The sequence below is a fragment of the Rhinopithecus bieti genome, unplaced genomic scaffold (genome assembly GCF_001698545.2).
Source record: "Rhinopithecus bieti isolate Rb0 unplaced genomic scaffold, ASM169854v2 scaffold_22, whole genome shotgun sequence".
Classification (NCBI taxonomy): domain Eukaryota; kingdom Metazoa; phylum Chordata; class Mammalia; order Primates; family Cercopithecidae; genus Rhinopithecus; species Rhinopithecus bieti.
Window position 1 is genome coordinate 754,643 of NW_016803136.1, and position 12,013 is coordinate 766,655.

At 51.8% G+C, this 12,013-nt stretch overlaps 1 protein-coding gene across 3 annotated transcripts in view; it reads right to left on the reverse strand.

Annotated features, from left to right (window-relative positions):
* Positions 1 to 12,013, reverse strand: part of NXN (nucleoredoxin) — a 203,168-nt gene that overhangs the window by 153,089 nt on the left and 38,066 nt on the right. Inside the window, exon 1 of one of the 3 annotated variants that reach the window (XM_017865110.1) lies at positions 916 to 1,207. The exons of the other annotated variants lie outside the window; for them this stretch is intronic. Coding sequence (XP_017720599.1) covers positions 916 to 1,026 — 111 coding nt within the window. The 5' untranslated portion in view covers positions 1,027 to 1,207. Of the gene's footprint in view, positions 1 to 915; positions 1,208 to 12,013 lie in introns of those variants that run through there. 3 annotated transcript variants of the gene reach the window in all.

Here is a 12,013-nt window from a genome sequence, read left to right on the forward strand (position 1 = left end):
GGAGGCGGAGGTTGCAGTGAGCAGAGATGGTGCCACCACTGCACTCCAGCCTGGGCGACAGAGAAAAAAAAAAAAACAGTAAAATAATTTTAGAAAAAATTTAAAATGCAAATAAAAAATAAAATACAATACAGCATAACAACTATTTACACAGCAATGTATTCGGTGTATTAGGTATTACCTGTAATACATTGTATTAGGAATTCTAAGTAATCTAAAGGTAATTGACAGTATACGGGATTACCCCATTTACCCTGCTCTGATGATTACACATTGTACACCAGTATCAAAATATCTCATGTCCCCCATAAATATATATACCATACAAATTAAACATTAAAATAAAGTGAAAAGAAAACAAAGGAAAAGAACAGAAAAAAAGAAGAAAATAATAAAGTAAATGGGAGATGTTCACGGGTTCTGGGTAAACGCTATTTTAGATCAGGGGCTTCAGCATCACGGGATTTGGGCTGGCCCTGTGCTCTAGGCCGGGGACCTAACGGTGAACAAGCAGCCGGGAAGAGGAATTTTTAAAAGCTCCCGGCGCCTGAAGATCAGCCGGGGTTGAAAACCGCCACTTGGTGTTTCGCTTGGAACAAACTCGAGGCAAAAGCTGAGAGCTGGGTCCCCACGCTGGGCCCTGACCTCGGCCCGGCGCTCGGAGGCTGCCAGCGGCATTTCCTAGACAATATTAATCCACGTCCCAGGGCACGAGGAAACAGCAGGGCCAGGGCGTGGCCTAACTCTCCCCGCGGCCTCCTCTCCCCGCGGCCTCCTCTCCCGGCGGCCTCCTCCTCTCCCAGCGGCCGCCACCTCTCCCCGCGGCCTCCTCTCCTGGCGGCCTCCTCCTCTCCCCGTGGCCTCCTCTCCCCGCGGCCTCCTCCTCTCCCCGCGGCCACCTCTGTTAGGACCCACCTCCCTGCCCCAGTCTGGAAAGGGGCAGCGACATGAGGACCTCCGAGACCCTGGAGAGCCAGTGGGCTCAGCTTGGAGCAGCTGGGGTTGAGGAGGGCAGACGCCACACATCGTTCAGCCCCAGCATCTGCCTGGGCACCGTCTGGTAACAGCCATTTGGCCAGCAGCTTCTGGGGGGCTAACAACGGTCAATGCCAGAAGCAATTAGCCCCAGGTACTGGTCGTCCCCGAAGCCAAAACAATTAGTAGACAGAAGACAGCCTGATGCTTCAGAAATCACAGACTCAGCGTCCCGCTCCATCCCCTCACAGACTCCGCCCCCTGCTCCATCCCCTCACAGACTCCGCCCCCTGCTCCATCCCCTCACAGACTCCGCCCCCTGCTCCATCCCCTCACAGACTCCGCGCCCCTGCTCCATCCCCTCACAGACTCCGCGCCCCTGCTCCATCCCCTCACAGACTCCGCGCCCCGCTCCATCCCCTCACAGACTCCGCGCCCCTGCTCCATCCCCTCACAGACTCCGCGCCCCTGCTCCATCCCCTCACAGACTCCGCCCCCTGCTCCATCCCCTCACAGACTCCGCGCCCCGCCCCATCCCCTCACAGACTCCGCGCCCCTGCTCCATCCCCTCACAGACTCCGCGCCCCTGCTCCATCCCCTCACAGACTCCGCGCCCCTGCTCCATCCCCTCACAGACTCGGACGCCCCGCCCCATCCCCTCAGAGACTCGGCGCCCCGCTCCATCCCCTCACAGACTCGGAGCCCCGCTCCATCCCCTCAGAGACTCGGGCCCTGTGAATCCACACCCATGGGTCACAGCAGGGAATCTTTTAACCAGCACAAGAGCAAGAGAAGGAATTCAGAGCAGTAAAGCTGGTGCCTGTTCACCCTTTCCCCTCCAGGCAATCAAGGAAGAATTTCAGAATCTTTTTCTACAAGAAAGGGATTCTGTGGAAGGGAGTGGGACAGAGATGAAGAAGTTTAGGGTTTGCTATTTTAAGCTCATAATAAATCCTGATGAGAAAGGACCTGAAGTCTTGGTTTTATTTTTAAGATCTTATCCAAGGCAAGGAACTATATCTGGTGTTCAGGGGTGGGTGGGGTGTAAACGGCCAGGCTAACAGTCATTTCATTCCCCCTCCGTTCCCCAAAAGCAAAGCCAGAGCTCGGCATGTGCTTCTAGAACTTTCTATATCTGGCATTCGGGGTGGGTGGGGTGCAAATGGCCAGACTAGCAAAGACATTTCCTCCCCTGTCCATTCCCCAAAAGCAAAGCCAGAGCTCAGCATGTGCTTCTAGAATTTTACAATCTTGAATTACGGCTTCAAAAGAACTCAGATTCCACTATAAGGAGGCTCAGAGGACACCACTGAGTGCACGGACGTGAGCAGGACCACAAAGACAACCCAGGAGACACACGACACTGTTCCCAAGATGTTAGCAGGGGAAAGAGTCGGACGAAATGGCGAAGCGTTTGGCACAAGAAGACCAACAAACGACACACCAAACCAGCAAAGACAGCTCCGTAAGACAGACACCTTCCTTCCCAAATCTACTTTAGGACCTATTGCTGTCAACTCTGGTGACTTTCTGGAAGTCTAACTGGTACAAGGTCCAATCCTCACTCGCTTACAAAACAAAATCAGACAAAACCAGGTAGAACCCTGTACTGTGCATAATAAAAAGCACTTCCTTGAGACAGCCAAAGAAGTCCCTTAAAAAAAACGTTCTCTGGGCCGGGCATGGTGGCTCATGCCTGTAATCCCAGCACTTTGGGAGGCGGAGGTGGATGGATCAGGAGATCGAGACCATCCTGGCTAACATGGTGAAACCCTGTGTCTACTAAAAATACAAAAAATTAGCCGGGCATGGTGGTGGGCGCCTGTAGTCCCAGCTACTCAGGAGGCTGAGGCAGGAGAATGGCGTGAACCCAGGAGGCGGAGCTTGCAGTGAGCTGAGATTCGAGATTCCATCTGAAAAAAAAAAAAAAAAAAAACACCTCCTCTCCTCCAAAAAGCCTCTTTACCTATTTTAAGATTTACTTGGCCTGGCGCAGTGGCTCACACCTGTAATCTCAGCACTTTGGGAAACCGAGGTGGGAGGATGATGTAAGGTTCAGAGTTGGAGACCAGCCTGACCAACATGGTGAAACCCCATCTCTACTAAAAAAAAAAAAAAATTAGCTGGGTGTGGTAGCAGGCGCCTGTAGTCCCAGCTACTCGAGAGGCCGAGGCACAAGAATTGCTTGAACCCGGGAGGCGGAGGTTGCAGTGAGCCGAGATTACCCCATTGCCCCCCACCCGGGATAACAGAGCCAAACCCTGTCCAAAAAAAAAAAAAAAAAAAAAACTGAACAGCTTATCTTTAGAACTTTCTAACACACCCACAGCTGGAGGCCAGTGTTGTAACCATCTCAGGAGGCACTAGATGGCAATTCTGCTGCCTGTTCTCTCTGTTGAGATGCTCACGCTTTTTGCAGACACGAGGTGGTTAAAGCCAGGGTCTTTTCGATCAATACATTTTAAAATGTGAACCGGGGTGGGGCGGAGGGCGGGAGGGTCTGTCAGCTGTGGGGAGACAAACCTCCTGCTCCAGGCGCTCTCTGGCAGAGGCTGGCAAGCCCCACTTCCATGTATGGAAGTGAATGAAAGCAGTAAAACCTCAGGCATGAGTCTGGGCAGGGCTGGGGGTGGGGGCCGGCATTCCTCCCAGCAGGGCCAGCCCCAGAGGGGCGGGCGGCAGAAACCTTCGCCTGGGGTCCCATGGGTATTTCCCTGGGAGAGCCACAGGGGCAGAGAGGGCGGGAGGCAGGAAAGCAATGGGCACGGCACACTCCGTAGACGGAAGGCACCCGGGAAGCAGAGCTCAGCCTCCCCGAAAATGCACCAGAGCCTGAGTCTTGGAAACCAGGGCCACGCAGCCCCGGCCTGCCCTGACCTCAGTCCCCTGGAATGCAGAATTCTCCACGGTCCACCATCCATCACCACTGACTGCTCCCTCATGGCCAGCGCTGAAAGAAGGGGCGTTTCCATTTTTGGGGGGGTGGTGGTTGTGGTTTTTGTGGTCTGAGAAACTCATGAGTTACCCACCTCCTGCCAGGGCAAGGCCAGGGGTTGCAAACAATTTAGGTCACACTGTGGGGGCTGGAGTCAGACAGACCAAGGTTGGAACCCGGCAGGTACCACAGACGACAGGTCCCTGCTGCCCTTGTGGCTCTCCCACCGAAATACCCATAGAACCCCAGGCGAAGGTTCCTGCTGCCTGTCCCTTTGGGAGGAATGCAGCCAGCAGAGCCAGGACCTACTTCTCCTTCATGGAAGATGCAATGAGATAAGACATGAAAAACATCTAACAAGGTGGTCCTAGATGGGTCCTAGGCCACCCCGTTTTACAGATGTGAATACTGAGGCCAAAGCCATGAAGACCACTTCAAGGTGGTCCCTGGAATCCAGTGAGGGGCTCAGCCCACAGATGTCATGACTGATGATCATTATCATGGAACCCTCCAACTCAGAGAATGTCTGAGTAGCTCCCTGAAGTCCAAACAGAAGACTATGACCCTTGGTAGGCCGAGGCAGGTGGATCACCTGAGGTCAGGAGTTCGAGACCTGCCTGGCTAACACGGCAAAAGCCCGTCTCTACTAAAACTACAAACATTAGCCGGGCGTGGTGGTGGGCGCCTATAGTCCCAGCTACTCAGGAGGCTGAGGCAGGAAAATCGCTTGAACCTGGGAGGTGGAGTTTGCAGTGAGCTGAGATTGCACCACTGCACTCCAGCCTGGGTGACAGAGCGAGACTCCATCTCCAAAACAAAAGAAATGCTTCCCACTCCTAAGTTTCGGAATACCTAAATTATCTCTCAATTCAGGTGGCAGGTCTGACGCAGCAGCCTCCCTAACAAATTCTCCAGGCTTAGGCCAAGCACGTGTCCGGGGATGTCTTGCACCAACATTTTGTTTTTCTTCTACTCCAGCATATTTGACCTCCCTGCTCAGGTTCCAGTGACTTCCTCAAAGCAATAGGCTGGATTCCCATGACCCCAGGCCCCAGGGCTGAGTGCCACGGGCTCAGGTCACAGCTGTCCCTCAACACCACTCGGGAAGGGGGCTAACTGCCTGGACAGGCCCCAGGATAACGAGCCTCCTCTCCTTCCCTGTGATGGCCCAACAGGAAAAAATACTGTGGCTGCCAAGTCATCCGAATGGAATTCCTCTTTACCAGTTAGGGGCTGCAGCAGCCTAGACTCCCAGATTGAAGCACCTGGCCCTTTGTAAATTCCTTTCTTTACACTGCACATATTTCAGCGCTGGTAATCCCTCTCTTAAGAGCTCTGAGCTGTTGTCCAGTGAGGTAACATGTTTGTTTTTTCAGCCCTGAGTTACAGCCACTTGAGGCTTTCCACATAGGAGGTCTGTCCCACGTCCCAGGCCTGACCGCAGCCCTTCCACAGGGAAATGGCTCTGCTGTCAGGAACGAGCTCCCAGGATGCGAAGAATGTTTTTTTCTAGAGGCTGGGATACGTAAACTTACACAGGAAAGACGGGCCTGTGGTATTTCCCTCTTTTCAGCATGCTCATCTGTTTTCTTCTTTTTTTTTTTTTTCTTTTTTCCTGAGACAGAGTCTGGCTCTGTCGCCCAGGCTGGAATGCAGTGCCGCGATCTCAGCTCACTACAAGCTCCACCTCCCGGGTTCAAGCCATTCTCCTGCCTCAGCCTCCTGAGCAGCTGGGAATACAGGTGCCCACCACCACACCTGGCTAATTATTTTTTATTTTTTAGTAGAGGCAGGGTTTCACTGTGTTGGCCAGGTTGGTCTTGAACTCCTGACCTCAGGTGATCTGCCCATCTCGGCCTCCCAAAGTGCTGGGATTACAGGCGTGAGCCACTGCGCCTGGCCTCATCTCTTTTCTTTTTTTTTTTTTTTTTTTTTGAGAAGGAGTCTCGTCTCTTGTCACCCAGGCTTGGAGTGCAGGTGGGCCAGATCTCAGCTCACTGCAACTCCGCCTTTCCGGGTTTACGCCATTCTCCTGCCTCAGCCCCCGAGTAGCTGGGACTACAGGCGGCCCGCCACCGTACCGGCTAGTTTTTTGTATTTTAGTAGAGAACGGGGTTTCACCGTGTTAGACCAGGATGGTCTCGATCTCCTGACCTCGTGATACGGCCCGCCTCGGGCCTCCCAAAGTGGCTGGGATTACAGGCGTGGAACCACTGCGCCTGGCCTAATCTCTTTTCTAAGAGCAAAACTTGGCAATGTCTGACAGGCACTGGTTGAACTTCTTTTAAAGGCCACCAGGAAAACTGCCAAGAAATATGACTGGCCCAGCCGAGCATGGTGGCTCACGCCTGTAATCCCAGCACTTTGGGAGGCCGAGGGAGGCGAATCACAAGGTCAGGAGATTGAGACCATTTGGCTAACATGGTGAAACCCTGTCTCTACTAAAAAATACAAAACAGTTAGCCGGCCATGGTGGCGGGCACCTGTAGTCCCAGCTACTCGGAAGGCTGAGGCAGGAGAACAGCGTGAACCCAGGAGGCGGAGATTGCAGTGAGCGGAGATCGCACCACTGCACTCCAGCATGGGTGACAGAGCGAGACTCTGTCTCAAAAAGAAAAAAAAAAAAGACTGGCCGGGCCATACGGAGGCTGAGAATCTGGAGGCTGGTCTGCCATCTGACCACCCACTCCCTGGGCTTCAGTTTCCCCATCTGTCAAAGAAGACAGTGGCCACATAATCCACCCCCAACCCCGTCCTTTCCAGGGTATCATTCAGTGACCGCGTTGCTCAATATTTTGTAATAAGGGCATTTAACTATGATAACAGCACCAACAAACACTGAGACTCACCTTTCTGCTTTGGAGTTCCAAACCTCTTCCCGCCGGAATCCCGCCAAGCCTTCAACTCTCCGTCCAAACCATTCATTCCTTCTGTCAATAAACACGGTGCCAAGTGTGTACCGATAAGAGGTGCCAAATGTGTTAAGTATGAAGCACACAGGAGGAAAGACAGCTTCTCTGCCCCCAGGAAACCGTCGGGTCTCATGGAAAAGAACGGTGGTCACCATCTTCTGGCCTTTTCCTCTGTGCCCAGTACTATGTTAAGGGCTTTTTGTTTTTATTTATTTATTTTGAGATAGAATTTCACTCTTGTCGCCCAGGCTGGAGGGCAACGGCGTGATCTCGGCTCACCACAACCTCCACCTCCCAGGTTCCAGCCATTCTCCTGCCTCAGCCTCCAGAGAAGCTGGGATTACAGGCGCCCACCACCACGCCCGGCTAATTTTTGTATTTTTAGTAGAGACGGGGTTTCACCATGTTGGCCAGGCTGGTCTTGAACTCCTGACCTCCAGGATCCACCCGCCTCAGGCTCCCAAAGTGCTGGGATGACAGGCATGAGCCACCACACCCGGCCAAGGGCTTTTTGTATCAGTCATCGTCTTAAACCTCCACTGCCACCCGACAAGGTGGGCACTGCTATCGTTCCCACCTTACAGATGAGGAAGCGGAGGTTAAAGTAACTTGCCTAAGGTCTCAAAGCTGGAGAGTGGGAAAGATGGATCGGAACCAGGTCATCCAGGAAAGACACTGGCCCCTCCATTCTCAGAGCTCCCAGGGGCAACTCCAGTCCTTTCAGAACCAACCCCATGGTCATCACCCAGAAAAAACTCTAAATTTATATGTATATATATTTCATGCCTTATCACCCCAGCTAAATTATAAATGCCTTTGAGAGAAGGGACTCAGTCATTTATTTCTCTGCCTCCTATCACTGCCCAAGGCCAGTGAGATGCTCAGAAAACATGTGACTGGCAGAGGCCTGGCCGAGCCGAGACAAGGCAACGAACGTGCAAAGGAGATTCGTGTAATAGGAGCACAGACTACATAAAAAATCCAGCTTGAGAGCATCCTCATCCCTGTCACCACTCCCCTCCCCCAACACTACACCATGTGGAAAACGCCTAGAGGAATTTCCTTTCCTCTATTTAACAAACAGAAACCAGGAACCCCGGGGATCTTCTTTGCGCTCTAAGGAAGCCTACAGAAATACAGAAAATGCATTTCTGGGCCTGGGGCAGTGGCTCACACCTGTCATCCCAGCATTTTGGGAGGCCAAAGCAGGTAGATCACGAGGTCAGGAGTACAAGACCAGCCTGGCCAAGATGGTGAAACATCATCTCTACTAAAAATACAAAAATTACCTGGTCGTGGTGGCACACACCTGTAATCCCAGCTACTCAGGAGGCTGAGGCCGGAGAATTGCTTCAACACGGGAGGTGGAGGTTGCAGTGAGCGAAGAACAAGCCATTCCCCTCCAGCCTGGGCGACAGAGCAAGACTGCATCTCAAAAAAAAAAAAAAAAAAAAAAAAAACCATTTCTGCAACGTGGCCCAGCCGAAGCTTCTTTGGTTTGAGAGTGGCCTCCTTGGTCAAAAGAACCTGTTTCCTATCCTGTCAAGGTCAAACCTCCTTGGTACACCTGTTCCCTGTCCTGTGGCATGTCTGGAACCCAGACTCTCTTTCTCATGCCAAGCCCAGACTCGAGAGAGGCAACTCTCACCTTGCAAACAGCTCACTGCAGGCAGCGTCTCAGTCTTCACACAGAAATCGCACCTCCACGTCAGTATCGCCTAGAATGTATGTTCCTGAGGATCTGCCCAGGGAACCTCTGTTTTCCTCACAGAATGTGAAAATGTTTCCATGGACCACGGGCAGCCTCCCTCACTCGTCCGTTTCCAAACATGCATCTTCTCGTTCCATCCTATACTTAGACGCCTTGGCAGGATCAAATGAGCCCTCCACGTCTCAACTTTCCCCTTCCTTCCCACACGGTTATTTATATCTGGAGGATCTCTCTTTCTTAGTCCACTGGACTACCCTCCCCCTCATTTGAAAAGGTCACTTGCACGTTCTTCTTTCCAGAAGGCTTTCCTTGCAGGAGGTGGCTGCCTTTCCCTGGGTGCCTCTGCTCAACAAGACACGAGGGTGAGCAAGGTGACTCGTCCTCTGAAAATGCAAACGTGCTGACGGGGGCAGACCCTACACTAAAGCACGGCCTTCAAAAACTCACTGCAGCCAGGCGTGGGGGCTCACGCCTGTCATCCCAGTGCTTAGGGAAGCTGAAACAGGAGGATGGCTTGAGGCCAGGCGTTCGAAACCAGCCTGGGCAACATAGCAAGACTCCATCTCTACAAAAATTATTCTTAAAAATTAGCTGGGGAGTGCCGGGCATGGTGGCTCATGAACATGGTGAAACTCCATCTCTACTAAAAATACAAAAATTAGTCGGGCGTGGTGGTGCATGCCTGTAGTTCCAGCTACTCGGGAGGCTGAGGCGGTAGAATCGCTAGAATCTGGGAGGCAGAGGTTGCGGTGAGCCGAGATTGCACCACTGCACTCCATTCCAGGCGACAAAGCGAGACTCCCTCTCAAAAAAAAAAAAATTAGCTGGGGAGATGGTGAGCTCCTGTAGTCTCAGCTTCTCAGGGCGCTGAGGTGGGAGGATCACTTGAGCCCTGGAGGTCAAGGCTGCGGTGAGTCATGATCACACTACTGTGCTCCAGCCTAGGTAACAGCCGGAGACCCTGTCTTTAAAAAAGAAACACACACGCACACACACAAACACACACACACGAGATACGAGTTCTTTCATCGTGCAAGAAAGAATAATGTGGAAGCGCATGGAGCCGAGGGACATGGTGGCTGCAGTGTGGTCGCGGATGAGGTTCAGCAAGGGAGGTGTGGCTGGAGGCGCCGTCTACCTGACACAGGGCCAGGAGTTGCTGGGGCCCAGCAACGAGAGCTGGGCACCCCACAGAAGGCTGGAGAGGTGCTTCCCCCACCACGCACCAGTTCAGCCAGTACGTGAGTCAGCAGACGGGCCTGCGGATACCTCAGCTCCCAGCCCTCTAAAGACTTCCTTTCCCCTCCGTGACTCCTGGAATGCAGGCATCAGCACAGCGACTTCAGCCCTGTCAGCCTCTCTGAGCCTGCGAGTAATGCCAGCACTTTGGGAGGCTGAGGCGGGCGGATCACCTGAGATCAGAAGTTCCAAATCAGCCTGGCCAACATGGTAAAACCCCTTCTCTACTAAAAATACAAAAATTAGCCAGGTGTGGTGGCGCGTGCCTGCCACTCGGGAGGCTGAGGTGGGAGAATCGCTTGAGCCCGGGAGGCGGAGGTTGCAGTGAGCTGAGATCATGCCATTGCACTCCAGCCTGGGCAACAGAGTGAGACTCTGTCTCAAGAAGAAAAGAAAGGAAAGAAAGAAAGAAAAGAAAGAGAAAGAGAGAGAGAGAAAGAAAGCTATTCAACAAGATAGCAAGTATTGTAATTTACTTAACCCTTCCATGATTGGTAACAGTTAGGGGATTTCCAGGGTCTCACTAGGGTAGGCAGCTGTAAGGGATCCCTTCAGGAGGGCAAGGTAAACTGAGGTAAGCATCGTAACAGTTCTGTCCTCACCTACAGGATGTACATTTCATCTGCATTTATGACTAATTCAGATCATATTCTTAATTCTAAACTGACATTAATTTCCTTTCCCTTCTTAAATCAAGTCCTCTTAAGGCTCACTGAATCTCTGAAAGTTTACCTTTTATAATTTGTACTATTTATCTAATTAATTAACATTCCCATAGCAACCCCTTTGCTTTTTTTTTTTTTTTTTTTTTTTTTTTGAGACGGAGTCTCGCTCTGTCACCCAGGCTGGAGTGCTGTGGCCGGATCTCAGCTCACTGCAAGCTCCGCCTCCCAGGTTCCTGCCATTCTCCTGCCTCAGCCTCCAGAGTAGCTGGGACTATAGGCGCCGCCACCTCGCCCGGCTAGTTTTTTGTAGTTTTTAGTAGAGACGGGGTTTCACCGTGTTAGCCAGGATGGTCTCAATCTCCTGACCTCATGATCCGCCCGTCTCGGCCTCCCAAAGTGCTGGGATTACAGGCTTGAGCCACCACGCCCGGCCCTGACTTTTCTTAAGCCACTTGCTTACATGAACCTGCAACCCAGTGAATTATAAATTTTCTCAGTGGCCTCATAAAGAAGAAAATAAGGAACATTAGCCAGGCGTGGTGGCTCACGCCTGTCATCCCAGCACTTTGAGAGGCCGAGGCAGGCGGATCACCTGAGGTCAGGAGTTCAAGACCTTCCTGACCAATGTGGTGAAACCCCATCTCTACCAAAAATACAAAAATTAGCCGGGCGTGGTGGCACGTGCCTGTAATCCCAGATACTCGCGAGGCTGAGGCAGGAGAATTTCTTGAACCCAGGAGGCGGAGGCTGCAGTGAGCCGAGATCATGTCACCGCACTCCAGCCTGGGCAACGAAGCAAGACTCTGTCCCCAAAAAAAAAAAAAAAAAAAAAGAAGAAGAAGAAGGAACATTCAGGAAAAGGGGGGAAAGTTGTGTGTAATATTAGGTGAGAATACTTTTGACATCATATTTATACACCTTTCTCAAAGTAATAAATGCATTCCTGAGACACCACAGGTGAGTTTTCCAAAGCAGAGGCAATCACAGGTTGAACGCCCCTTAGGAGCTCACAATCTAAAACAACTAGGCATATTGCCTAATAAAATGAAGATCCTTCTGTAATAAAAAGAATATTCCCAGCCGGGCACGGTGACTCATGCCTGTAATCCCAAGACTTTGGGAGGTAGAAGCAGGTGGGTCACTTGAGCCCAGGAGTTCGAGACCAGGCTGGACAACAGGGTAAAACCCTGTCTCTACCAAAAATACAAAAATTAGCCAGTCTCATAACCCCGTCTCAAAATAAATAAATAAATAAATATTAGATTTTAAAAATTTTAATTAGGCCGGGCGCGGTGGCTCAAGCCTGTAATCCCAGCACTTTGGGAGGCCAAGGCGGGTGGATCACGAGGTCAGGAGATCGAGATCATCCTGGCTAACATGGTGAAACTCCATCTCTACTAAAAAAAAAAAATACAAAAAATTCATCACCCGGGCATGGTGGTGGGCGCCTGTAGTCCCAGCTACTCGGGAGACTGAGGCAGGAGAACGGCGTGAACCCGGGAGGCGGAGCTTGCAGTGAGCAGAGATTGCATCACTGCACTCCAACCTGGGCAACAGAGCAAGACTCCATCTCAAA